This window comes from Barbus barbus, assembly GCF_936440315.1.
Source record: "Barbus barbus genome assembly, chromosome: 25".
NCBI classification, from domain to species: domain Eukaryota; kingdom Metazoa; phylum Chordata; class Actinopteri; order Cypriniformes; family Cyprinidae; genus Barbus; species Barbus barbus.
Window position 1 is genome coordinate 21,614,781 of NC_136753.1, and position 27,221 is coordinate 21,642,001.

Below are 27,221 nucleotides of genomic sequence, written 5' to 3' on the forward strand. Positions count from 1 at the left end.
AAATAGGCCTACACAAGGAGGAAAAACATTTTGCTTTCTGAAATGTAAGGGCAAACTGAAAACTATAAGAGTCAAGGATAAATAAGGCACAGCGAAACAGAGCATGTGAAGAGGCTCTAAGCTGAAGCTGCAGAGATTGTCTAATGACCTCTGTAGAGAGACAGAAGTCAAACTCTGAGTTGCTGGAATGACTCCAATAATGTGTTTTTATCTTACTATTGCTCCTGGAGTGCCTGGAGTTCCAGGTAACCCTCTGTTGCCCTGAGATCCAGGAGGGCCCTTAAAGAATGAAGAGGAAAGATTGAAGTGTGAGTAAACTCTGGTGGGTTAGTTATGTAACTCCAAAAACACATTGCTGTGTATCAAATCGCCTGAAGCAAAGTGTTCATCGCTACTCAGCTGGAAAACTTACTTGAACTCCAATGCCTGGTTCTCCTTGGTCACCCTAAACATGACACACACAAACATGTGAACATATACTGTACACACACATTTTATGTGTTATCTGCATCTGCAATGCCAAAGCTGAGGAAATCAGGACACAAATAGGGACAAAATAACTTTCATGCTGTTATGGTTGATTTAAAATGACTGCTAATGAATAAAATTATAGGGTTCATGTCAAATAATGCAGCTTTAACCTTCACACCAGGAGCCCCTTGGGGTCCATTTCCACCCATCGGTCCCTGAAATATCAAACCAAAGGTTAGAAAAAGGATTTTTAATTGAGTATGTTCATTAAATCGAATATACATACGGTTGGTCCTCTTATTCCTGGTTCTCCTGGATTCCCCTGTGCAAAATACACATTTGGTATGAATAGCACGCTGATACAAATATGAAGCACACAGATACACACATGTACATAATAAACAGCACACACAAGCTCTGAATGAACAGACATACTGTATACTGTACTTTTGACAAAGACTGTACAAACATTGGACACATATACTACTTCAAAATTTTGGGTTTGGTAAGATTTGCAAAATATTTTTGAACGAATTCTCTTATGCACACCTAGGCTGAATTTATTTGATCAAAAATACAGTAATATTATGAATATTATTACAATTCAAAATTGTTTCAATTGTTTCTATTTTACTGTATTTGAATATTTAATTTATTCCTGTGATGGTAAACCTGAATTTTGCAGTCTTCAGTGTCACATGATCCTTCAGAAATCAATGCTGATTTGGTGCTCGAGAAACATTTCTTATTATTATCAATGATAAAAAACTGTTGAACTCTGATGAATATAAGGTTCAAAAGAACAGAACTTATTTGAATAGAAATATTTAGCAATATATTAAATGTATTTGTCACTTTTGTACAACTTAATAAATCCTTGCTAAATAAAAGTATTATTTCTTTCTTAAAAAAACCCCCAAAACAAAACAAAAACACAACCTTACTGACACCAAACTTTTGAATTGTAGTGTATAAATCTTACAAACATTCACACTGCTCACAGAGACATAAAAACATACTATATACTTCCAAACTCACTCAAATATCTAACAGACATGCATGAATGCACAAATACACACAAACAAACTACAAAGACAGCCCCCTTCCCAATGTTAGCAAAGCAGCCTACAATCTCAGCCACAGAAAACCTACCGGTCTGCCCAGCACTCCTGGGAACCCAGGCAAGCCCTAGAGAGAGGAATGAAGGGGTGGAGGGACAGGAAGTGTAGAGAGAGCAGAGGTGTGATGGTCCAAATTTCAAGTGGAGTGGAATTAGAAGTTGAAGGGAGTGGGATTACAAAAAGGAGTGGAGGAAGAAAAGAGGAGACAGAGTGGTTAGCGGATAGAAGCGGTGCTGCATTGTTACTTCTGTGTTGTTTATCTATGGAGCCTCAGGCAAAGGAAGTCAGCTAGTGCTCACAGGAAGGCCTAGTACTCGCATCAAATCCCCAGGCTTTCCTACAATGGCAAGCCCAAGAGAGGGTGCCGTTTTGGGATGATGTTACTCACAGGTAGGCCTGGTGGACCGCCCGGTCCCTTCAAACCCTGCTCCAGAGGAGAATAAATAAATGTGTGAGTGAGAGTCAAAACTCTCCTCTTCCCTACTAATGCTAAACTCATCTCCATTTCATGAGTGACATCATGTTTTCATACTGTATGGCTACTAAAATGCTATATACTTGAATTATCTATCACAGTAAGTGATCAAAAGCTGAACTGAAACTTTAATCTGGTTTTAAAATTCTGCAGAATTCACAAAATATTACCAGACTCTGAAATGACAGCGAGATTTGTGGGACTCACCGTTCTCTTGTCATCTTACTGTGGTTTGTCGTAATTACAGTAGACCAATGTGCATGACTGTTATATCATAGCAATGCATTAGGCATCATCGGAAGGTGATGCCTGCCTCTGCTAAGGACATTCTGGTTCACAGATAAGTATCAGGTCCCTCAGTATCATTTACAGTTTCGGTTTGTGTGACTTTTTTAGTTTTATCGTCCACCAGACAAAAATTGTCACATCACTTAAAAAAGTAACAGTACAATTCTCCACAACAAGCCACACTATCTACAAATGGTGCGGGATAAGTTACACTCCAAAGTTTAATTCTTAGTGTATCTATCTAATAAGTATGAGAAAATCTAATAATGATGCTTGCCTTAGCACACATCAAACAATAACATCAACATTAATTAGACAATTCAAATTAATTTTAATAATAATTTGGCAGCATAGCTACTGGAATTTGTTTCTCACCGGCTTCCCATCCGGTCCTGGTTTTCCTGGCTCTCCTGGACTTCCCTAAGGTAAAAGTACCACAGATTTATTGTAAATTTAAATAAATAGAGACTAAGTTCTATTGTCAGTTAAGGCCAGTAAAAGGGTATACTCACTGGGGAGCCATCTTTTCCCCTTTCTCCACTGACTCCTCTGTCTCCCTTCTCCCCACGAGGACCTGTGTAGCCCTGGAGAGGGTCACATCACAGATATCAGATTGTCAACTAAGGTCACAAACCTATAAGGTAGCATGCTGCCACACATATAAATAGTGTATCTGCAGGATTATTTAAATCAAATGTAAGACTTTTTAAGACCTACACAATAAAATTATTACCATATGAGCAGGGTAGGGCAATGTCTATGGTAACATGTTAAACCATAAAATGACTGTAAAAGGCATGATTTACAGTTCAGATAAAGGGTTTCACTAAAACAAAGTTTTATAAAATGATAAACTTCACATTTTAGCCTATAAACCATTCAGAAAGGGATTCAAAAGTATTAATTATTATATTAATTCAAACAATTATTATGAATCAATTAATCAATGAATCAATTAATTTAATAACAAATATATGATCTCCACCAGTTAACATTTACAACTCTGCGTGTTTGCTGCTTAAAAATATCAAGAGGTCCTCGCTGCAGCCTGTAGCACGATGACGTACTGGATCAGATCCAATACGTAGTGGATGTTTTATGCGCATGCGCTGTATAGGTCTCAAATAAATTCATATTTTTATTTACATTTAATCATTTTGCAGACGCTTTTATCCAAAGTGACTTAGTCTAAGTGAAGTCTAACGCAGTACATGTAGCAATTAAGAGTGTTTGATCTACATTACAATACGCGATGACCTACATTACATTACAATGTTAAAACTTTAATGTCTAAATTCATGCACGATGTCTTTACTGGCGAATTCAAGGTTTTTTTTCATATGTTCGCCAGGATGCCCACATCAGTGCTGTATCCATTATTATAAGGATACAATAAGCACTGTAACATGATACAAAGAGTTTATTAACAAAAACAGATACCTACGTTTTTTTTAATTTTCAAAAATCATGTTTTTTATTATGTTATTATGTTTTTATTGTGTTAATTAGCTGTTTTTTTGTTATTTTTAACCTAGTCAAAGTAACCCAACTGCAGTTTGATTGAGATCAATTGGAATGCACAATGAAGAAACATGATTTCTGAGAATTGTTAAAAAGATGCCCGCATATTTTAGTAGGCCTATAACGTTTATATTCTGTCACGTAGGCCTATAGCACAGAGAGTGAGAACGAAAAATAATATTTGATTCATGAACGAATTATTGACAGAACTATAAGACTATTATGGAAAAAAAAAAACAAGACAACAGAACCCATTTTTTCATAAAGAACAAACAAAATTGTAATTAGTAGATTTGTATTTCCAAAACGAAGCAAACTAATAAAAATATAATCTTGTTCATTCAAAACTACAAAAAGTTTCAATAGCCTGCACTACTGGTTTAAAATCACAGTATACTATAATTTGTGTAAGCCTGTGAAACACACCTATATATCTTGTAATTACAGTTGAATTTACATTTAATACTAGCTTTAATGACAGCCCCACTTTGCGCATGTGCATTAAAATCAAATACTGCGCATGCACGTAAAACAGCCATTGTTATTGGATCTGATCCAGTACGTCATCGTGCTACAGGCTGCAGCGAGGACAGACTTAAAAATATGGGTGGATTTTCGCTTTGGTCTGAACAAAAACAGCAAGCTGGCTTTTTGAAAATGCACATTCATTCTCTGCCAGTGGGAGGTGCTTTCGGAAGACAGAAATATAGTGGTTTCCCTGGTAATCGCAGTACACAAAGCAGCAACACCTGACTTTGAAAGACACAGTGCTCAAATATCTTCAATTAAATTGCAGCCTTTTGAAGTTTAATTGTCACATTAAGCTATATTGCATTCTTACATTGCAAGCTATATCATTATTCTTGTCTTTCCATCACCAAATTTAAGACTTCTTTAAATCATAATTAATAATTTCTTGTAACATTTAAGATTTTTATCGCCTTAAATTTAATACAACTAAATCTAAGACTTCTTAAGGATTTTTAAGGACTCTGGTAAATGTTTCAGAACCCTCACCCTCTCTCCTGTAGGTCCAGGAGGTCCTACTGGACCAGCCTCTCCTCTGATACCTTGGAGGCCTGGAAGACCCCTTGGACCAGGCAAACCACTCTGAGCGGAGACAGAATCCCCCTTAAAACACACACACACACAAACACACACACACACACACACACACACACACACACACACACACACACACACACACGCTCAATATGTTAGTACACATAAAATTGACAACATTCAATTCTCAACTTTCCTTAGTGCACTACAAATGTGAGCTTTATTTTGTTTTACCTTTGGTCCTGGAGGCCCCCCTAGGCCAGGCAATCCAGTCGGACCCTAAAAAAAGAGAAGATTTATTCCATATGAAAACAAGAAAGTAGGGTTTGAACACACTCCAAGCACCATATGCGAGCAAAATTCTCTGGTCGGAAATTACATTATTTATACATATATTATGAAAGAAGATGCACCAGAAAAATAAATGTATTCATTTATTTATTTTTGCTGGAGCATTTTCTTAATTCAACTGCCATTAGCAAGTGAGGCAAAGTTAATTTTGGATCTTGCGTGAGCATGCATGAATTATAGTAATGGTACTTACAGCTAGCCCTCTGTCCCCTTTCTCCCCTTTTCCCCCCTGTAACAAAGACAAATTTTAATCTCATTTCTACAATATCTTTATATCAAGAGTTTTCTTTAATCAACTCCTTATCTCCTAAAAGATGTAAAACAGCTATAGTAACAAAATAATGCAATGCTCTTTTTCTCTTTACCCTGTCCCCAGGTCTGCCAGATTCTCCAAGTTCACCGGCTCGTCCTGGTACTCCTGGTATTCCTGGCTTTCCGGGTTCACCTGCCTGTCCTCGTGGACCCTCTGGGCCTCTTTCAACAATTGCCCTGCCTGGAGGACCCTGTGAGCCAGGAGGCCCTTTCTCACCCTGCTCTCCTTTGACACCTCGTTCACCCGGGAAACCCCTTACACCCTGAAAGCCAGTATGCAAGAAAGAGAGAACAAGGTTTAAAAAAGAAAGAAGAGAAAATGATGAGACAGGAATGAAATATAGAGTTGCTTGATGTTTTCTAACCAGAAATACGTTTCAGCACCATGGTCAGCGCACAATGAGTTTTGCATGATCTTCATTGCAAAAGGTACCAGGAGACACAACTCATCCAACTATTAAGCTACCAGAAACCTTTCTGTCGCACATATGCAAGATTTTAACTCACATCTGCTCCTGGAGAACCTTTGGGTCCGACATCTCCCTTTTCTCCCCTTTTTCCCTCCGTCAATTCGCTAAGCTTTGATACCAGATTGCTTCTGTCATCAACTAATAGTTTCAGTTCTCTGACCTGCAATGGAGAGGGTGGCATGTACATCTACATACAAACTCTGTCAATCATTTTGATAAATTTCTCAGTACCTCAATGCCAAAATCTGACAAAGCTCTCTTCACATCCTATGACAAAACAGGGGGAAAAAAACATTAGTCACCTTGACAGCCAATGTGTGACTCTGTATGCGGGAGCGTTTCCTTACCACTACAGTTCCTGGTCTGCCATCCTCTCCTGGATCACCCTGTCAATCGAAAGAGAACTGCTTTATGACAGCTCTGAGAGCAGTGACCACTAAAATACACATTCGTAAAAATACACTCACCACATCTCCTTTCAGGCCTTGCAGACCTCTCTCCCCCTACAAAGGTCACATTATTATAACTAACATCATGATACGTAACAGAGCAATATATTTACTTGAACACACAGACTAACTTACTCTTTGTCCAGCAGCTCCTGGAACTCCAGGTACTCCCTGATTGATAAAAAAACGATGCAAACGAAAGTCACAATTCATAGCTGCACTCATTTTGTTTGTATTTAATTCAAACAACAATTAAATGTATATACTTGGGCTTAACTAAACAAGATTTTCACAATTTCGGGAGAAAATGTAGGTGTTGATTTTTTCTAAAAAGCAAAAATACAGCAGTGGTAGATATTACTTACAGGGGCTCCTGGAGGGCCCTGGGGGCCTGGAATAGGTGTTGCTGGCTCCCCTTTAGCATACACCACCTGAAAAAAAATAAAAGATTGAGATATACAGCTGTTTGCATAAATTTAGCATCCTCCAGAATTCGCATCTGATAAAGAGAGTAGCAGTCTATTTAAAATCAAACATATGCACAAACACAAACGCACAGGTCCTGGTGGTCCGACATTTCCAGGAACTCCAGGGGGTCCAATGGGACCTTGAAGGCCAATAGGTCCTGCAATGCCCTGATCACCTTTCAACCCATCTCGACCCTGAGGAGAGAGAAACAGAGAGAGAGAGAGAGGGAGATGAGAGAAATAACCATGATATAAATTAATTTCTTAATTAATGGGCATAAATTTGCACATCAAATAAACTCATCAGTGAAGAGTTTCTCCCATAAGGCTGCTGACTCATAATTATTGACTGCACTCAGCATCAAGCACAGGAAGAAGAGCATCCACACATTTAAAATGCGTGTGAGAGTGTGTGTGTATGTTTGCGAGTGTGTTTCTATGATTGAAAACATCCATTTAACAACAAATCTGATTTGTGCTGATGGAAAAATTAGCTGTGCGAGACAGACAAATAGCGAGTAAAAAGGGCAAAGAGTATAGAAGCATAATGACATGGACTGAATCACAGAAAACAACTAAATCTGAGTACATTGAGTCACGTGGCCACAAAATGCAGGAAGAAAAAAACAGGTACCGACAAGGAGTACAAAAACAAACATTATCAGGCATCACTTAGAAACAATAACAGCCTTTACAAACCTGCTACATGCTTACCTTTGATGCCACATGGCAAATGAGATCCACATAATGGTAATAATAACATTTTCCACAACATAGCTGTCAGACAAACCTTAAAATGTACTATATTTTGAAAATGTTACGTAGTGCAGAGTACAGTATGATAAGCTGTGATGGAATTGCCTTGTGTTGTGAAAGGCAGGAAGAGAGTGAGAACAGGATGATCAGGAAGATAAAGACAAGAGACTCACATCTCTTCCAGCAGGCCCTTTCTCTCCTTTATCTCCCTGCATAGAAGGCATAACCAGATTCGATCAGAGGCTAATTATCAAAAATGACAATGCAATCATACACAAGCTCTCAGCAATAGGTGTTTTATTACCTTTCGACCATCCTCTCCTGGCACGCCATCCTCGCCCTGAAAAAGTTTGATAGAAAACGAGGCATTAAACACAGACATCTGGATGAGTGCGAGGCGCGTTTTCATAATTTCTGTAATCAAGACTTCCTGTAATCAGCTCTTCCTGTTTTGGTATGAGAACTCTTGTAATTTTGTGCGACTCATTCAAGCAGTAATTTCTTTTCTAAACGCTTTGTGCGACACGCAGCCTCATATTACAGCTATATAACGGGTGCCATCCAGCCCAATATAGCTCCTGCAATTACCACAGCTGGTTCAGGGTTGTGATCAGTAAATCAGTAGAAACTGCAGGACAAGTGCGTTTTGCGTAAGCTCAGCTCCAGCGGCATAATCTATCTGAGTCAGGTTAACTGCACATTTGTACACGGCTGACTGAAACTCCTCACATATTTCAACTATAAAGCGTATTAGGCAGAGTTACCTCCCACTGAAAGCTCATTAGGCTGCTAAGAGGGTGATTTATTATCAGCAGTATGGTTTAATCGTTGTTAAACTGGAACGAGAGTTTGCATGCTGCATTCTAGATTGAGCCTTGATAACAAAAGAAAAGCCTCAGGATTTATGTGCTGGCTTGGAAATTAACACATACTAATGATATACAGTATATCAACAAAGGTTTATGAAAGGATGTTGGGTTTTCATTAAGATTATATCAGTACTTACAGGTTTTCCAGGCAGTCCTGGTTTCCCATCCTCCCCTGCTTTACCCTGAAATAAAGGATAACATTATATTGATGTGATAACATGTGCTTACGCTCCAGTATTTGAATTTGTATGGATAAATGATTTCTGTGTTATTACTCACAGGTGTGCCATTAGCTCCTGGGGGTCCAAGTGGTCCTGGAGGCCCCTGAGGCCCTCTTAGTCCTGCCAAGCCCTAGTGAACAATTAAATGTTAAACAGATTAAAAACTGGATTGATTTGTTGCAGCAAACTGTGGCAACATCATGATGCAACAAACAAATGATTTGACATGCAGTGAGACAGGAGTACTCACATCTCTTCCAGGATCCCCTTGTTTTCCTGGGTCACCCTACAAAACCAAAAACATTTATAGCAGGATTCAGATTGATTAGATCCTTTGAATATGAAGCTGATGCACGGATTGAAGTGATCTGACCCGTAATCCAAGAGTTCCAGGCGGCCCAGGTTTCCCATCCTGACCGGGTCGTCCATCCAAACCAGCCGCTCCTCTTTCTCCCTGTACACGCATGCGCACATATACACAAAAGATCAATATTAACTAGTCTGTGACACACACATACACAAAAAACACTCAACATAACTGTCAAAATCAATTTGAATTTTTTCAGCATTGGGACGTCACCAACTTAAATGAATAATAATGAGAATGGGTTGACTGACAGATCCAATCTTTGTCACTAATAACACCTTTCTGACAGCATCACACATACGCATGCCAAAAGCAGCAGTCATCAGCTTAATTAATATAATAAAATCAATGAAGATACCTACACAATGATTATGAAAAGAAACAGAGATCAAAAGGATCAATTAGATGAGGACTGGTACAAGTATACAAGGGTCAGATATAAACTAATTGGCTATACGTCTCTCTGACAGGAAGCAGAAAGCCACAGCATGGTTTACAATATTCCTCCAGACATCAGTGAGATCTTGTTTTCTCATTTCCTCCCACTAAGAAACAAAGCCTTGTTTCAATTCTGTAGCACAAATGTTAAACAAAGATTAAACAGTCTCGCAGACAGCCAATAACAAATAATTGCAGCGCTGGTGAGACCTGCTATTTTAAACCCCAAGAGGTAAAACCTGACATAGTGAAGTGTGTTACAGCTTCTGCAGTATAGAGAGATCCATGACTAAGCAGTTATATTTATACTTTACACTGATTACTGCAGCCAGTTGTACCATTTCAGACATTTTTCAGCTGTCTACCGCTGTATGACACTCACTTTCAAAGTATTGTCATTGCTGCACTCTAAAATAGAATGATTTTTGCAGGGGTGCTTACACCTGCTTTTGAAGAGATATTTAAGGAAGCTGCTTACTTTATAGATGCCTCATTCAAAAAGTAATTGACAGTACTTGTACTTGCTTCTCAATAAAAAAGTCTTACAATATACACTACTATTTAGCTATTTAAAAGTTTGGGGTCAGTAAAATTTTTGTTTCTTAAGAAGAAACTAATACTTTTATTTAGCAAAAATGCATTACATTGATCAAAAGTGACAGTAAAGATTTTGACATTGTTACAAAAAATCTGTTACAAATAAACGCTGTTCTTCTGAATTTTCTATTCATCAAAGAATCCTGAAAAAATGTATTATGGTTTCCAGAAAAAATATGAAGCAGCACAACTGTTTTCAGCATTGATCATAATAATAAGAATTATTTTTGAGCACCAAATCAGCATGTTAGATTGATTTCTGATAGATCATGTGACACTGAAGACTGGAGTAATGGCTGCTGAAAATTCTGCTTTGCTATCACAAGAACAAACTATATTTTATAATTCGATAAAATAGAAAACAGTTATAAAAATATTTCACACTATTACTGTTTTTAATATAGTTTGATCGATTAAAAGCATTTTTTCACATAAAAAACTAAAAAAAACTGAACATAAGTGTATATCATATACAAATACAAAGATTGAAAGCCCAGTTTCAATATTTAGAAGCTTCTGGATAAATGTTTTGCTCAATGGTGATTAAGCTAGATACTGATCATAGTTATTAGGGCTAGGAAAAATATAATTCCTAGAATACTTTCAATGAGCAAATTATAAAAATGAACAATATTCATAATAAGAATTTCAATTTAGCTTTTTTCAGTTTTTTTTTTTTTGTAAAAAATATGCCACACTTAAATAAAAATTTTCAGAAACATGACACTAAAAATCATTTCATGTGTCCATCTGGAGCTGGAGGAACAACAGCCTGTTCACGTCTGTTAATTCTAACAGAGAAACCTTAAGCAACCTAAAGCTTCCACATATGTCGGAAAGACTCTAGGTCTAATGCATGATTTATTTAAAAAGATCTGTGGCTAAAAGGCACTGTTGAAAAATTTATGCATTGAATATTGTTTAATAATCGCATCATGATTTCCTGAATCAAAATTTAATCGAATCGTGAGGTGCCGAAAGAATACCACCCAAATATAAAACTGATCCTTCAGACTTTGCATAAGTAGTGCAGTTCCTTAATCTTTAGGCTAATACAACTTCCTGTAAGAATCTGTCACTCAAACAAAGCTGATTTTTGACAATGTTTTTAAAAATGTTTGTTGTGCTAAATATGTTTTATATTTTATGTCTTGTGGTCATTTTAATAGTCTCAAAAAACCTGGCTCTCTTACCTTTTCTCCTGGACTGCCTCTATCGCCTGGGTCACCCTAGAAAAAAACAGAGAGCAGAATGAGATGTACAATCTGCTATTAAAAATAATACTCCTCATGTGGTAGTACAGTGGAGATTTAATGAGAAATCAGTTATCTGAATGTTTAGAATGAATTCAGCTGCATACTACAGTTGCCACTGTGCTAAATGTGTTTGAATGGGATTAAGTATATCACTACATTTACATTGTCTATGCTGCCATAGAGACAGACACAAACAGATACACATACAGGTCAAAGAAATATCTAAATAGCTAAAAGACATAAAAGCAGTAGGAGGTTCTTACTCTGGCTCCTGGTAGCCCACGCAGCCCCTCAGGACCCTAAAACACAAATAGGTTAAGATACAAATCACATTACTACCAATTACACATACTGTCTGATCACCATAAGGACTTACACTTGGTCCTGGCGGGCCTGAAGCTCCTGGTTCAGCCTTTTGACCTTTAGCCCCATGCTCCCCTGGGTCACCTGCCTCTCCCTGGAGTTAAAACAAGAGTATCACAATAGCAAAACCAGAATATGCATGGCAGACAGAATTGAAACACTATGAACATTTTACTGTACCTTTTCTCCTCTGTCACCTTTCAGTTGTTTCTCTCCAGATGTCTAACAGAACGAGCAAATTCAAAAGATTTAAAAAGCAACAGGTTATTTAAATAAACATGAGGTGTAGGAAAAAAGTACAGTGAGACGATAATGACTTAAAAACATACCACATCACCAGGTGGCCCAGGGGGACCTTGTATTCCCTATAATGACCCGTAATAAAGATAGTTAGATGACACTTTCAGTATTTGTGTGGAGGTCCAAACATGAGTGAATTTGTGTTGAGTGAGAAGTTTCTGATATTTCACCTGTTCTCCCTTTGGGCCTCTTGATCCGCTGGGACCTGGGGTACCCTGCACAGAGCAAAGACAAATGACTAGACAAAAATAACTCAATAATCTAAACCAATAGTCCTAAATACCTTGCAGAGTTGATCCAGTGTTGTTTTATTTAAAGGCAAGGTTGATGTTTTTAACTATATGGTTGTTTATCCAATAAATTCATAAAACATTAGTTTTGGGGTCATGGGCCTGGATTTCAATATGATGAGCTCTTAGGACTGCAGGTCGCTAAATACAAGGAACCATATATAATTTTATAGCAACTAAAAATAAAGGATGTAAAAAGAAATTATATTTGCTGACAAAATGGGAATCTAAAAATTCCTGTTTCACTATTAATCTATTGTAATATCTGTTCTATTGATAGTCATGTTGTACTTTGTATTAACATAATTTCATTTCATTCTTTCATAGTTTCTTTCATTCAGTTTTTTTAAAAGAAAAACATAATTCAAAAAACAAATTCTGCGGAAATACATTTAGGTAGCTACATATATGTCTTACATTTCTTCCATCTTCCCCTGGATCACCCGTGTCTCCTTTTGCCCCAGGTTGACCTAGTTGACCTGGTAGTCCCTGTAATATTAAAACACCACTGTTAGGATGAAGCTGGAAAAGTACAATAATTTGCAACATCAGATAACAAATCTGAGTACTCACTCTTAGACCTCTCTCTCCTGGTTTACCCGCCAACCCTGATTCTCCCTGAGAGACAAGAGAAACAGAGCAACATTACATACAAAACACAAACATATTCACAAATACAGGAATGATGAAAAAAAAACTCACTGGAATGCCATCCTCTCCTTTGTCTCCTTTTAGTCCCTACAGAAACAAAATAACAGATCAGACTTCCTCACAATAGTTATCTTACTATGTTAATTACTAACTAAAATAATTACAATGTCATGAATAATGTACAAATAAAGTAGCTTTAAGCAAGTGTGGAGCAGAATCTGATGACAAGGATTACCTTGACTACTTGTTACTTCAGTAAGAAAGAAAGATGTCAGAAGAAAAACAAGAAAGAGTTAAATGTTAAAAAAAAGCACTGAATAAATCTCAATACCAAAGCAGATTAATTATAATGCTAAAGTCGAAGGAGCAGTAACTTTCAAAACACCTGATATGTTAAGGGTGACACACTTATGCCTAACAAAATGTTAGTTGATAAGCATTATTTGCAGATGAAGTTGTTATAAGCAGCTTTTAGTAGAGTCCTGTGTTCATGTATAAATGGGTGCAGACTCTCACATCCTTCCCTCTGGGGCCCATGGGCCCCTGTGGACCAGAATTTCCTGCCTCCCCTCTCTCCCCCGGGTCACCTTGACTGCCCTAGAGTCGCACAGAGAAAAAAAAGGGAGCAATGTATGACAACTTATTCAGGCTTATGCTGAGTCATTTGCATGAACATATGCTCTGGGGTCACTGGAGTGAGAGAGACAGTTTTTACTTTACCTTCGCACCAGGTTTTCCAGACAATCCAGTGAGACCCTGTTTAAATAAATAAGCAGTATGTTAAATATTATGACTTATACAAAAGCAGCTGTTTCTGTATTTCAGTTATGCAAAACCAAAGCCTAAAAATGAAGCTTTACCGTAATACTTCTACTGCCTTATAAACTCTGGCTTTTCCATCTGGAAATGCAAATATAGTATATATAGTGTATGAAGACAAACTTACCCGATCACCCTGGTCCCCTTTAGGTCCAGGTTGGCCAGACTGTCCTGCTCCAGGGGCACCCTGTGGGATAGATTAGAAAGTTCCAATCATACGGTTTCACAATTTCAGATGTACCTTGAAATTAATCTTATAAATTATTTAATAATAATAATAATAAAAAAAGCTTTTATTTCACAAGTATGTGTGATAAAGTATGTGTGAAAGTAAGTGTAATTTCTATTTGAAAATGTCCTCACTATCACATCCAGTCAGACATTTCCCAGATGAACACTGTCATTCATTCACAAAACTCACCCTTTCCCCTTTTTGTCCTGCATCTCCTTTATCACCTTTACCGCCATCAGGACCTGGGAGGCCCCTTTCACCCTAAAGGAAGAAAAAGAAGAGTTAAAATAGTTGAAGTTTTGAATGGAACTTCAACAGTAAAAATCAGATTTGAGTGGGTTTGTACCATTTGAATGTTAATATAAAAAAGGACTTAACATAAGAATAAAACAGAAATACTGTTATCTGACACAGACAGAGTTTCCGCATTGTTCCCAAAAGTCATACCCGCTCTCCTTTCTTCCCAAATGAACCTTGACAATCCTAAAAAAGCCACAGTGAAAAATGTCAAGAGGACCATTACAAATGAATGAAATGTTCATATGAATTTGAAAACATTAATATTATGGTCTTACACAGCTTCCTGGTTGCCCTTTTTCACCGTCAGCACCCTTAAAGCAGACAGAGACAAATAAATAAATAAATAAAATAAATGAAATTACAGTACAAGTACAAAATAAAATGAAGTAGATAGCTGAGAATAATGCTGAAATCTTAACTTACCTTTTCTCCAGGAAGGCCACTGCTCCCTGGAAATCCCTGAAGGCACATATAAATAATTTACAGTATGCATGTACACTCATGGATGCATGCATTTTCACATGCTTGTGACTTATCATGGCTTGTGCAGCCACTCACCCTCAGTCCTTGAAGTCCAAGGGGGCCTGCTGAACCTTTATCTCCCTAGCATACAAACAAAAACAGACACAAACAAGCACAGAGTAACCCACAGCTCTCTAATAAGAATATACATCAATGTTTTATGTAGCTTAAGGGCACACCTTGTCTCCTGCTGGACCTGGAAGGCCTCTGTCTCCCTAAAAAAAACATCAGAATTATACAAAGGATGATATCAAAACAAAATCATACTCATTTACATAGCTAAATTTATGTACAATCTTTGTTTAAAATTGCTTAAACAACTTATCACACCTTAAAATGCTTCAAAATAAGCCTGGGGAACACTAAATAGCACAAGGGATATAGTACAAATCTAGAAACTTTTATACAGAGATTCTTCAGATCATGCAGAGACAAATAGTCACCTTGACTCCATCTGAACCAGGTGGCCCAGTCTGTCCTCGATCACCCTGAAAAAACAATAAACAACAAAACTTCATCAACTGATTCATAGATTATGCATTCAGAAAGTGTGTTCATTGTACCTTGATGACACAAGCCACAATAAAGTCATGCACTGACTTCTGTTCTTTACCTTACTTCCAATTTCACCAGGAGGGCCTCGGGGACCCTGAAACAAAAATCCACAAATGAAAGAAAAATGAGGAGGAATGTTAGAGCAAGCATGAAATATATTAGTGAAAGCATTTCATACCCGATCACCAGGGTCTCCGGTGTTTCCTTGGGGGCCTGGTTTACCCTCAATACTCTCACCCTGCAACACAATCACACAAACAGGCCAGGTCAAGGAAATACATTCATGGACAAGCAATGCACACATTTTACAAAACACAAACAAACTAACAAAAAAGCTTACAAGCAATGTAAAAAAATAATAGCAGAAAAAATCATACAGATTCTCCTTTGGATCCTTTTTGTCCAGTCAGTCCTCGTGGGCCCTGAGGACCAGGTGGTCCAGGACTTCCCTGAAAATACACACAAATACCATTCGGTGCGTGTGATTTAAAAAAAAAAACACACATTCAAGTACACACAAATCAAATTACAGCAGCACTCACACAGAAATACAGAGAAACACGTTAACATCCATTTACAATGCCACATTGTCATGAATGATGGAGACACTCACAGGTTCACCGGCATCTCCTTTAGCAGCTACCCCACTACCCACTCCGGGAGGACCCTGTTAATCAGAATAAGACAGAAGAACACATTTACGTTCAAGAAATGTGACTGATTGTCTTTACACATCATATTAGTATACCATAAGTGAGTTCTCGTGGTGCATTAGATTACTTTGCCCTTGCTGAAAACCCAATGGATTATTGCTTTTAAATTCCCTAGAAATGCATAAAAAAATAATTTTATTTATATCAGTGTTGTGTGGTGGATTTCTGAAATTAGGCATTTTCTTTTTTTACCAGTGTAAATTTATGTTCTATCTGATTACATGGATTCTGGGTTAAAGGTATATAAAAAGACCATGTACCTTACACTTGGGACTATCAAGATGCAATCAATACAATATTTCTGCACGTTTACTAACATACAGTATGCTGACAAACTGACAAAAAACGTATGGTAACATCTAAAGTAATTGACTTCATTAAAATATAGTAGTTTGCACATCATTTGATGACTTATTTTCTAATATTTGTTCTGTTTTCTTGTTATTTTCTCTCTCTTTTTTTTTTTGGCTTCTTTTGAAGAAGAATTTATATCAACTCACCCTCTCACCAGGGCTGCCTTTTTCACCCTGCAGGAAAATTAAATGAAACATAAAAACAGACAGATACATGATTGGCTGAAGGTATACGTGAAACTTCAAACAATGAATAATATTGCATAACAATATCGATCTAGATAAAAATGCCAGTGGCACTTTCAGATATTTTCATAGCTGGGTTAAAATAAGAAAACAAACATGGCGGTGAGATTGTTGTACTGATAGATATTTGGTTCATTTAACAGCTGTGCAGATGTTTTACTGTAGATCGATCATTTTTATTTTGACCTCTAACCTCATACAATGCCTAGAGAAAGGTGAGTGAGCTTACGAATACATATATACATAAGTGTTGTGTTATTTAATGTGGCCATCAAGACCCTCAATAATATGCCCTTTTACAAAGTCCACACCGGCACAAGTTCAGAGCAAACTACCCATCAGTCAAACAGGGCCAGGGACAGAGGCATACATGCTGCACATTTAGAGACACCTTTAGCAGAAAAGACAATGGATTTTGACCTTAATAGAAAGTCCAGCAGTGCCTGACAACCCAGGGCGACCATCCTGTCCAGACAGACCTCGTGCACCTGGCTCTCCCTTCGCCCCATCCACACCTGAACGACCAGGAGCGCCCTAAAAGGAAAGAAAGACATAAAATGGCCAATGCAATAACCCTGTTGTTTACTTGATGAAATGAAGTACATGTACTGTGCATGTATATAATTCTTTCATGTCATTTTGCTGGTGAGAGAGATTTTCTTACAGGGATCCCTGGGATTCCTGGCTCTCCTTTACGGCCCGGTAAACCTCCTCCAGCAGCAGATCCAGGTTCCCCCTGTAGTAATTAGTAAAAACCAAATAATTGAACCAAATAATTGAAGTTCTTGCTGCAAATGACTGAACAAATAAAATGCTAAATCTAGGGGTAGAGTAGAGCAGTTAGAGATTAATTTTAATATCACTCTTACCCTTTCACCTTTATCTCCCTTTAATCCCCGAGGGCCTGAAATTCCTGGTTCTCCCTGTAAAACAAAACAGAAAAAACATTTAATAAGTGTTTGTGTATGTTTGTGTCTACACATGTACAGTATGTTAGTGAGTACTCACAGGGTCTCCTGTGACACCTGGTAATCCCTGAATGCCCTAAAATAACAGAATAACATCAGATAATTAACACATGTTATAAATCAATTAATGAAATCTTTTTAGCTTTAATATTTTAAGTGGCACTGCACTAAAGAGGATTAAATTAAGAGATCAATTAAGAGATAAAGAGATTAAGAGTTTTTAGCATGCATCCAGACCTAATTATTATGATATTTATATGGGTGTGCATACAGTATATCCACAAATACATGTTTTAACAATACCACTTAATAAAATTACTCATGATTTCATTCTTACTGGTAATCCAACTGCACCAGGACGACCTGGAACACCTGGACTGCCATCCAATCCTGGGAAACCCTAAAAAAGATGAAGGGAAACAAATGGAGAAGAAGAGGTCATATCAATACTTATGATCTGTGTGCATATGTGTGTATTCATATTTAAGTGCCACTTACTCTCTCGCCTTTCTCTCCTCTCACTCCCAGACCGCTGCCTGGTTGACCTGGTGGCCCCTCCGGTCCTCTGGGGCCCTCACGACCGGGTAAACCATCACGACCCTATTTAAAAACACACAGACACACACAATCAGACATTTACTTGAAGATATAAAAAATAAAAAACATGTTTCTAAGCAATAATTAATGAATCCCACAGTGTAGATGAACAACAGAGCTAAATGTGCATGCAGATTAACTTACAGGCTCGCCTTTTCTTCCATCCACTCCATCTCTGCCCCTCTCACCCTATATACACACAAAATACAAGATGCATAAATATTTCACCAGAAATTTTCACCAATTATCAACTCCAACAAGCCATCTTGGAGTTATTTTATGCAACAACAATTACCTTCTGACCCAGTTCCCCTTTAGCACCCTGCAACAAAGACACAGGTCAATCTCTTGTGAAGTGCATGTAGATGTACAAATGTAAACACAAAAAAGTAATTATATCTTTGTGTTTCTGTACATAGAAACATTCAGTATATGTTAGTCTTACCTGTGGACACTGTGTGGTACAAGGCCCTGGCTAAAAGGAAACAACAAATCAAAGTCAGTCTTTACTGCAACTAGTCTTCTCTTCTTATCAATGAAGACAATCAATAAGGTTTGAAGCCACCAAAATATAAAAAAACCTTCTGCTGTATCATGATTCTGGCAAGCTTGACAGGCCAAGCAAGCATCATAATAAAAAAAATGATGACACGACATTTATGACAGCTAGACGGATGGATTTTATCTGACCGTGACACTAGTCCCGCGTGCAAGGCCACAGAGGAGGTCTGCCAGGTCGGGGTGGAGAGCATTGAGCTGATTTGCGTCTTGAGCATAGAGCAGATTCTGAGTGCTGCCATCCGTCACTGCCAAACGCAGCTCTCTAGAGTCTGCACGTCCAATTCCTACCGCCAACACTGTCACACCTGAGGGACATACAGTTATTACAGCGCTAACTCACTCTTATGGACATGGGACAAAGCAGCCGGGATGGTTTGCTCTGTTTGTGTGTACATTAATGTGCTCGGGGTGATTTTGTGTGGCTTACCATCGGCTCTAACAGCAGCAGCGGGCTGGCTAAGATCATCGGTTGACTTCTCGTCAGCGATAATAACAACCACCCCGGGAACACTATACCTCCGACCTGCTGGTGCGCTCAGCAAAAACTGACGTGCGTATGTCATTGCCTGGCCTACACATAAAAGCAGAAAATATCAGCACACTCACATTCACATACTAATGTCACCTGAATGTCAAATATGTACAGTACATGCTTGCAAATAAAACTAAAATATATGTAGAACTTGTAAATGTTTCATATGTATTTTGTTGTACTGCTTTTAATTTTGGGTGGATTTAATATTAAGAAATGATTGCACTACAGTAAGTAGGTCCGAAAGGGTACTAGAAATCATCTTCATTTTCTTTACGCAATATATACAGTATGTAATACACAATTCCTCATTTTTATCCTCCATATGATTTTGGGTTGACTCATGACCTGGACATGTTTGTGTCAGCTAGACATTTTCATAATGGTACATAAACATAAAATTAAAAAAATTAAATGAAAAGACAAAAAACACAAACACACCTATATTATTTCCTGGTCTGTCATTGAATGGGGTGGTCAAGATATCCTGCAGAAGGGTCTCTCTGTTGCTATGACGATTGAGGAGGAAGCCTGCTTTTGGATCTTCACTGTATGTCACCACCCCCACCTGGAGAAAACAGGTATTACAAGCACTTCATTCACACTGATCAGCTCAATGTCTCTTGCACTCTGTCAGAAGAGGGCACTGTTTTTTTGGAGTCATAACAATTTATTTAAAAAAAATTGGAACACCACATGAAGATAGTACCAAAAGAACTGCACCTGAGAGTCTCTGGGTCCGATGGAGGTAAAGGATCCAGCAGAACTGGCGAGCAGAGACAACACAGGTCCCACCATGCCAGAGCGATCGCGAGATGCAGGGACAAGGAAGACAACATCCAAACGCCCTCCCACACACACTAAAACATGGATTTATTAAACATATTATGCTAGGAATACAGCAGAGAGTAAGAATAACAATGCTGAAAATAATTTATTCAGTTATGCAAACATTTATTCATATCAGCTTTGCAGACATGAAAAAACAAAGATGGTGCAATTCATCTATGGGAACATTTCTCTATAAATGAAAATGACATTCATTGCACAGTGATAGTCTGAAAAGTACAGCATGACATCAAGCACTATGATAATCTGTGAGTCTGTATCTTCCCAAACGAAAATTGCTAGCAGAGAGAGCATGTAGTGAGAGAAAAATCTCCCTGTGACTGACCAGTGTAATGGTATGTTATTCACTATACTCACATTGCAAGCTATAATTTGCCTTAACTTCAAAGTCAAAAGTACTGTATGAAATAATTCACACAAAAAGTTTTACCAGAAGAGTCAGATCTGTATTTTTTTCTAAGAGTACAAATTGAATGGTAAGTAAAATCTGTTATGTTTATGCTAAACACAAATGCATTTAAACTAAGCTGTCTATTTAATTTGTCAATTTGGTGTGATTAATTGTGGAAAAAATATAACTTTAAAATTATTCCCCCCCCCCCCCGGCCCATGTTAGACTGAATGCAGTTGCTGATGAACATGATGCAGGACAACAACTGACTGTGTAATGTAGCCTATGAGAACACAGTTATACAGTATGTTCCTAAAATGTAAGATATGACGGCAAAAATATTATTGTATAGCATTGTTTTTGTCTTAAATTTGTCATATGATGCTGTTTATCAATACCACACAAACAAGTTTCCACGCATATCTGCATTATTGCAAATGTGATATTAATTTAAAACAATAGTTCAATAAACAAGAAGTTAATATTGTATTACATATTGAACACGATATGGTCAATAAGGTTTTGAAAAAATAGTTTGAAACAAAGACATTGCAGAACTGTTGTACCATTCTGAGCAACACACAGCATTGTTTCATAAATCCACGCTTTTGAATAAATCTAGTGAGCCAATGAGTGAGCCATTTCTGAATGAATCAGCCATTTGAACAATTTCAATTCAAGTTTATTTGTATAATTGTTTTCATGATGCAAATCAGCTTTACAGAAAATTAAAGATTCAACATTATATTTAGTCATTTTATATTTTTTTATTTAGTAATGTTTTTATGAATGACTGGACAGTGAGTTGGCACCACCTACTAGCGATTTTATTTTCATATTTAGAATATCATTTCATTTTTTAAAATATAATTTCTAGTGCTGGGCAATGATTAATCATGATTAATAAAATCATAAAAGTTTTTGTTTATATAATATATGTGTGTACTTTGTGTATATATATTATGTATATATAAAGACACACATAATGTATATATTTTGAAACTATTTACATGTATATATTTATATATCATTTATATAATATATACATATATTTAATACATAAACATAACATATTTTTCTTAAATACATACATGCATGTCTGTGTATGTATATATACATGATAAATCCTTGCCCAGCACTAATAATTTCATTTTAATATTAATTAATTCAAATTAATTCAGGCAAAATTGACATGATTAATTTGTGATTAATTAATCACCATATCATGTAATTAATTACATTAAAAAATTTAATCACTTGACAGCCATAAATTAAACACTAAAACAAGTACGTTCATTAGTTAAAATACCAATAATATACAGTAGTATATTTTATTTAAATTATACTTAAAAAGTAGACTACACGCACTGGTCATCTGGAGTCCTAACGTGTTTTATGCCATTATCTTTAACAATCAGTTAATTAAGTGTTCGTCTAAATTGTTTAATTTGGACAGATGAAATATAAAAAAAAATTATTTAAATTTGTCCATAGTTGGAAGAGAAAGAGACAGAAACTGTTTAACCTGTGCGTTCCTCCACGCTGGTCTCAGGTCCAACCTGGTTTTGGAAGGTGGGTTGCAGAGTGAAACGGTACCGACGGCCCAGTCGTAGACCTGTCACGCGGTAAGAAGTGGCTGCACTGGGCAGCGTTTCAGACTGACCTGTTCCTGTGTCTGAAGAAAGAGAGTATATAACACAAAAAATGTGCATTCAACTATAATTGTGCTTCTGATCCTTAAACCACACACTGCTAGTTCCTAAACTTTCAGAATAATCACCTTCTTCATCTGTCCAGCGTAAAACATATCCTGTGGCTCCTGTTACTGGTGACCAGCCTAAAAGAACTGAATTCTCAGTACTGTCTGTCACACTCAAACCAGTCACAGGTGGCAGGGCATCTAAAAAATCAGAAAGAGAAATACTGAATAAAAGAGTCTGGAGAAAGACAGAAATAAAATGTGAGATACATTCTGGCGTGTGTACCAGTGGTTGCTCTGATGGTGGTAGCTTCAGTTTCTCGACCGTCCACCACAGCAGACAATCTTACAGTGTAGCTCAGACCAGGACGAAGTCCATCGAGGGTGTATGAAGTTGCATCGCCACTAATCAGACGACTTGATTCAGGTTCACCTAGTCAAAGCAAACATATAACAACATAAAGTTAGTTGAGTCTGGTTTGTGTGTGTGGGTACATGTGTGCCTGTATAACTAACTACCTTGTGAGGACCTCCAGTAGATTCGATATGAGCTGGCTCCACTCACTGCTCTCCAGGTTATACGGAACCCCCCTGGGGATGAGTCCAAAAGACGCAAACCCTCTACTCTTGTCTCTCTCAGGCCCCCTGTACAACAAACAGTGATATCAATACACGATTGTAAGGAAACATCTCTGGTAAATTTGATCTGATCTTTAGCCAAGCCAAAATAAAATATAATCAAATAACACACAAACAACACTGTGTAATGTATTCATTCTGTGGAATAGAAATGTATCTAAATAAAATAAAAAATCGATATTGTAAACCCAGCCCTAGAGAATACGGATTAATGACTTCTCCATATAAGCAAATATGACTTGAAACAGAGAAATAAACAAACATCACAGACAAACAGGACTCACCCGTAGTGACTCTGACGGAGACAGGTGGGCCTTCTCTGTTCCGAACTAGAGCCAGAACCTTCACTTCATATTGTACCCCTTCATCCAACTGCCTCAGATCCACTGAGGTCACGTTACCACCAACCAGCTGACTCCGCTCCTCTCCACCTACAATCGGACGCACAGTTTTATTTTTATATGATGGCTGAGGCTTTCTTTTGACTTCTATCATCTACATAAGTTATGAGCTGTGGCCCCTGGAGGTCACAAACCCTTGGATTTTTAGATTCTCAATATGACAAATAAGAAAATTGAGATATCAGAATTTTCTTTCCTATAGGATATGGCACTTCCATTCAGCTACATGAGCATTTACTTTAAAATCACTATAAGATCTCACCGTCAGTCCTTTTCCAGAGTACTCTGTATGAAGTCGCATTTTGAACTCCAACCCAGCTCACTCGAACAACCTCCCCTTGGGCCTCCACCACCTGTAAATTGGTGACGCGATCCACTATGGCCTGATCTAAAGCATAGAATCAGGATAGAGTCAGCCATTCAGACTAAAAAATACACTGAGATTAAACCTAGTTTACTGCTGAAAGCTGAGAAATGACTAATCTTTAAAGTCGGCATGAAACTGAAATTGCAATCTTCTTTTCTTCCTTGTAGTGACCCCTAGTAAAAAAGTAATATACTTAAAATACTTTTATTTCACACTAAGTATAGTTCAATATAGTAAAAATATTTACTGACATATCGCTTGAGACTTACTGATGCACAATTATAATTAATTTTCCTACTTGTTCACAATTCATATTTCTTAATATTAAGCCTAAAATGTGTTTTAATGCCACTATTGATGAGGATTGTATGATCTTTGAATAATATCGGCCTTTAAATGCAAGATATTTAAAGTGTACCTAAAGTATACTTGCAATAGTTCCACTTTAGCACAATCAAATATACTTCTGTGAATATTTGGTTGGGCTTCAGCACTACTTCCGCTATTAAAGTGCTTTAAGTACAAAATTAGTTGTTCCAATTTAGCAGGCTTTATAGTAATAGTAAGTAAGTATACCAGCTTAGTATAACAAAAGTACAATTCCAGGGTATTTTTGGTATACTAAGCTGGTATATTTCCAGGTTTAAGTACATAAATATGTAAATGTATATGTAGTATACTTAGCATAAAATAAATGCATTTCAAACACATTTTAGTATATTTATTTTTCACTAGGGACATACATCCAAGCAAAACACATTCTGAAAAATAAAAAAAGAAAGAAAAAAAAGTATGGCGGGACTTGATTTTGTCCATCGTAAATAGTAGGATCATTCTCATTTGCTAATTGCTGCAATCTCAGGTGACTAATAGTTTGCTAGAGGTGAGGGTCCAGCTCTTATGCCAGTGCTCATCATCAGAGAAGTAATGTCAATGTCATAGTTCATGTTTTTGATGTATAATAATTTGTTGAATAATCAATTTTAATTGCATGGTGACTTCAAGCATTTAAAGGTCCATGCAAATGGTTAACTGAATATATCAAAATGCAAAAAGAGAACAACTACCTGTCCTTGCATTCACAGTGGCAGAAGGTCCTTCCCGTGAGTTAAAAAGGGCTGAGACTAATATTTGGTAGGCTGCACCTTCCTGGAGTCTATCAATGGCATAGGAAGCCACATCAGCGGATACAATCTCAGAGTCTTCCTCTCCTACAATGTCAAAAGAAAAAAAGAATTTTCCATGCCTACATTAGCATAAATTTATTGCACTCAAGGTAATGTTGTCCATACCATCACTTCGCCGCCAGATTATTTTATAGCCTGTTGCTCTAGTCACAGGAGTCCAATTTATTCCTATCCTTGCAGATGTTACTTCAGTGACTCTTAGCCCTGTAACAATTCCAGTTGTACCACTGGTTCTTGTAGACACAGAGACCACTTCTCCAGTCCGCCCATCAATCACTGGGGCAACACCCACAACAACAGAATCATCTGGCTGCAGCCCGTCTATAGTGTAAGAAGTGACATCGCCACCTAGGACACGGGATTGTTCTGCAGCTAAAACAGAAAGAGAGAGCAGCTGACAGATTAAAACCAACATAAGCTTTGTGATATCATTTAAAAAAGAAAGGAAACCCAAATCATTGCATAAACACGTCTACATACTGTTGCTTTGTCTCCAGGTAACTCGGTAGCCTGTTGCCCCAGAAACACCAGTCCATGCAATCCTGACTCGTCGACTGTTGCTCCCAACTATCCGCAAGTTGGTCACCCTCAGTGGCGGTTCTGTTTAACATTCAGTTACTAGCAGTTATTTTCTGACATAATATATTCACATTATGTTACCCTACAGAGTATCTTTAGTAGCATTTACATTTTTATGGAACAATTTAGGCACCAACAATTTTAGAACTGACAATTTAAAAACACAACATACTTTTGCACATCAGAAAAAGTATGCATGCACACACCTGTTATGATGTACATTGTTGCTGGTTCCCCTTCATTGGATCCAGTTAGTGCATTTACACTGACAGCATAGCGTACACCATCTTCAAGATCCTGTAGGTCAAAGGTGGTCTGATTCCCAGGAACTCTTCTGTTCACCTCTGCATTTGCTGTAAAAGATGGGTAAACCAATTCAAACAATCATTATAGCGGCACATCTCATGAATGAAAATCACATGAATGTATATATGTGACCCTGGACCACAAAACCAGTCATAAGTAGCACGGGTATAATTGTATCAATAGCCAACAATACATTGTATGGGTCAAAATGATCAATTTCTCTTTTATGCCAAAAATCATTAGGATATTAAGTAAAGATCATGTTCCATGAAGATATTTTATAGATTTCCTACCGTACATATATCAGAACTTAATATTTGATTAGTAATATGCATTGCTAAGAACTTCATTTGGACAATTTTACAGACGATTTTCTCAATATTTAGATTTTTTGCACCCTCAGATTCCAGATTTTCAAACAGTTGTATCTCAGTCAAATACTGTCCTATCCTAACAAACCATACATCAATAGAAAGCGTATTTATTCAGCTTGCAATTTAAAAAATATTTCCCCTTATGACTGGTTTTGTGGTCCAGGGTCACATATATCCCAAAACAACACTTTAATGACATACTGTCATACTGTATTTGTATTTAAAGGAAATAATGTTCTCACATGCTGTATTAAGAATGAGGATGTTGTATTGTGTTGCCCCAGAGACTCCTGTCCATCCTAATCGAATAATGTTTCCGAGTGAATACACCACCCTCAGGTTCGTGACAGGACCAACTTGCTGCTCTGCTAAACACAACCCATGCATCGACATATCACATGAAAGGTATGCAAGACAGAATAAAAACATTGACCTTCAGGTTTTCACAAACTTGTTTAATGCAGCTCAAGTGCAACTTTTGGGACTACAAAAAACCCCCCAGAAATTGTCCAATTGTCAATTTAAAAAAATACTATAATAATACCTTGAGTAATGAAATGAAAAAGCTGCATTCAATTAAAATTTTTCACTACTGGTCTCCAAAGTGTCTTTTTAACTGCAATCATGATCTTTAAAACACTATCATATTGTAATCCATCAAATAACTTTTCTGACCTGTTGGTTTGGTTGAAAAGAAAGTAGCTTCTTCTCGTCCCTCGTAGAGTGTGTATAGAGTTATGATGTACTCTGTGTTCGGCTGTAGACTTCTGAGCTCATAGTTGGTGGTGCTTTTTGGGAACTCTTGCTTCTGAACTCTGCCTCCTGCGGTCAGCAGGATCACATAAATATCATAAAAAAGTATTATACAACAATTGTTCTACAGTCATACTGTACATAGTTTGCTAGTTTACTTTTTCTTGTTGCTGTAGTCACTTT

At 37.3% G+C, this 27,221-nt stretch overlaps 1 protein-coding gene across 1 annotated transcript in view; it reads right to left on the bottom strand.

The window, feature by feature from the left end:
• Positions 1 to 27,221, bottom strand: part of LOC306845315 (uncharacterized protein) — a gene marked incomplete at its 5' end in the record, with an annotated part of 50,343 nt that overhangs the window by 13,598 nt on the left and 9,524 nt on the right. The window contains 71 exons of the mRNA XM_079378023.1: positions 217 to 279; positions 413 to 445; positions 642 to 686; positions 758 to 793; positions 1,981 to 2,016; positions 2,731 to 2,775; positions 2,868 to 2,939; positions 4,894 to 5,007; positions 5,173 to 5,217; positions 5,483 to 5,518; positions 5,655 to 5,864; positions 6,109 to 6,231; positions 6,303 to 6,338; positions 6,419 to 6,457; positions 6,539 to 6,574; positions 6,656 to 6,691; positions 6,886 to 6,951; positions 7,078 to 7,182; positions 7,917 to 7,952; positions 8,048 to 8,083; positions 8,750 to 8,794; positions 8,892 to 8,963; positions 9,084 to 9,119; positions 9,207 to 9,287; positions 11,429 to 11,464; positions 11,755 to 11,790; positions 11,868 to 11,948; positions 12,035 to 12,076; positions 12,184 to 12,219; positions 12,325 to 12,369; positions 12,862 to 12,933; positions 13,018 to 13,062; positions 13,147 to 13,182; positions 13,612 to 13,692; positions 13,816 to 13,851; positions 14,042 to 14,101; positions 14,336 to 14,407; positions 14,594 to 14,629; positions 14,725 to 14,757; positions 14,870 to 14,905; positions 15,005 to 15,049; positions 15,148 to 15,183; positions 15,412 to 15,456; positions 15,582 to 15,617; positions 15,702 to 15,761; positions 15,901 to 15,972; positions 16,137 to 16,190; positions 16,737 to 16,763; positions 17,256 to 17,369; positions 17,500 to 17,571; positions 17,705 to 17,758; positions 17,844 to 17,879; positions 18,141 to 18,203; positions 18,302 to 18,403; positions 18,545 to 18,589; positions 18,696 to 18,722; positions 18,846 to 18,875; positions 19,091 to 19,266; positions 19,389 to 19,532; positions 19,935 to 20,061; positions 20,217 to 20,353; positions 22,259 to 22,408; positions 22,514 to 22,633; positions 22,719 to 22,865; positions 22,952 to 23,077; positions 23,356 to 23,502; positions 23,735 to 23,860; positions 24,907 to 25,050; positions 25,132 to 25,398; positions 25,507 to 25,626; positions 26,961 to 27,107. Coding sequence (XP_079234149.1) covers positions 217 to 279; positions 413 to 445; positions 642 to 686; positions 758 to 793; positions 1,981 to 2,016; positions 2,731 to 2,775; positions 2,868 to 2,939; positions 4,894 to 5,007; positions 5,173 to 5,217; positions 5,483 to 5,518; positions 5,655 to 5,864; positions 6,109 to 6,231; positions 6,303 to 6,338; positions 6,419 to 6,457; positions 6,539 to 6,574; positions 6,656 to 6,691; positions 6,886 to 6,951; positions 7,078 to 7,182; positions 7,917 to 7,952; positions 8,048 to 8,083; positions 8,750 to 8,794; positions 8,892 to 8,963; positions 9,084 to 9,119; positions 9,207 to 9,287; positions 11,429 to 11,464; positions 11,755 to 11,790; positions 11,868 to 11,948; positions 12,035 to 12,076; positions 12,184 to 12,219; positions 12,325 to 12,369; positions 12,862 to 12,933; positions 13,018 to 13,062; positions 13,147 to 13,182; positions 13,612 to 13,692; positions 13,816 to 13,851; positions 14,042 to 14,101; positions 14,336 to 14,407; positions 14,594 to 14,629; positions 14,725 to 14,757; positions 14,870 to 14,905; positions 15,005 to 15,049; positions 15,148 to 15,183; positions 15,412 to 15,456; positions 15,582 to 15,617; positions 15,702 to 15,761; positions 15,901 to 15,972; positions 16,137 to 16,190; positions 16,737 to 16,763; positions 17,256 to 17,369; positions 17,500 to 17,571; positions 17,705 to 17,758; positions 17,844 to 17,879; positions 18,141 to 18,203; positions 18,302 to 18,403; positions 18,545 to 18,589; positions 18,696 to 18,722; positions 18,846 to 18,875; positions 19,091 to 19,266; positions 19,389 to 19,532; positions 19,935 to 20,061; positions 20,217 to 20,353; positions 22,259 to 22,408; positions 22,514 to 22,633; positions 22,719 to 22,865; positions 22,952 to 23,077; positions 23,356 to 23,502; positions 23,735 to 23,860; positions 24,907 to 25,050; positions 25,132 to 25,398; positions 25,507 to 25,626; positions 26,961 to 27,107 — 5,261 coding nt within the window. The remainder of the gene's footprint in view (positions 1 to 216; positions 280 to 412; positions 446 to 641; positions 687 to 757; positions 794 to 1,980; positions 2,017 to 2,730; positions 2,776 to 2,867; positions 2,940 to 4,893; positions 5,008 to 5,172; positions 5,218 to 5,482; positions 5,519 to 5,654; positions 5,865 to 6,108; positions 6,232 to 6,302; positions 6,339 to 6,418; positions 6,458 to 6,538; positions 6,575 to 6,655; positions 6,692 to 6,885; positions 6,952 to 7,077; positions 7,183 to 7,916; positions 7,953 to 8,047; positions 8,084 to 8,749; positions 8,795 to 8,891; positions 8,964 to 9,083; positions 9,120 to 9,206; positions 9,288 to 11,428; positions 11,465 to 11,754; positions 11,791 to 11,867; positions 11,949 to 12,034; positions 12,077 to 12,183; positions 12,220 to 12,324; positions 12,370 to 12,861; positions 12,934 to 13,017; positions 13,063 to 13,146; positions 13,183 to 13,611; positions 13,693 to 13,815; positions 13,852 to 14,041; positions 14,102 to 14,335; positions 14,408 to 14,593; positions 14,630 to 14,724; positions 14,758 to 14,869; positions 14,906 to 15,004; positions 15,050 to 15,147; positions 15,184 to 15,411; positions 15,457 to 15,581; positions 15,618 to 15,701; positions 15,762 to 15,900; positions 15,973 to 16,136; positions 16,191 to 16,736; positions 16,764 to 17,255; positions 17,370 to 17,499; positions 17,572 to 17,704; positions 17,759 to 17,843; positions 17,880 to 18,140; positions 18,204 to 18,301; positions 18,404 to 18,544; positions 18,590 to 18,695; positions 18,723 to 18,845; positions 18,876 to 19,090; positions 19,267 to 19,388; positions 19,533 to 19,934; positions 20,062 to 20,216; positions 20,354 to 22,258; positions 22,409 to 22,513; positions 22,634 to 22,718; positions 22,866 to 22,951; positions 23,078 to 23,355; positions 23,503 to 23,734; positions 23,861 to 24,906; positions 25,051 to 25,131; positions 25,399 to 25,506; positions 25,627 to 26,960; positions 27,108 to 27,221) is intronic.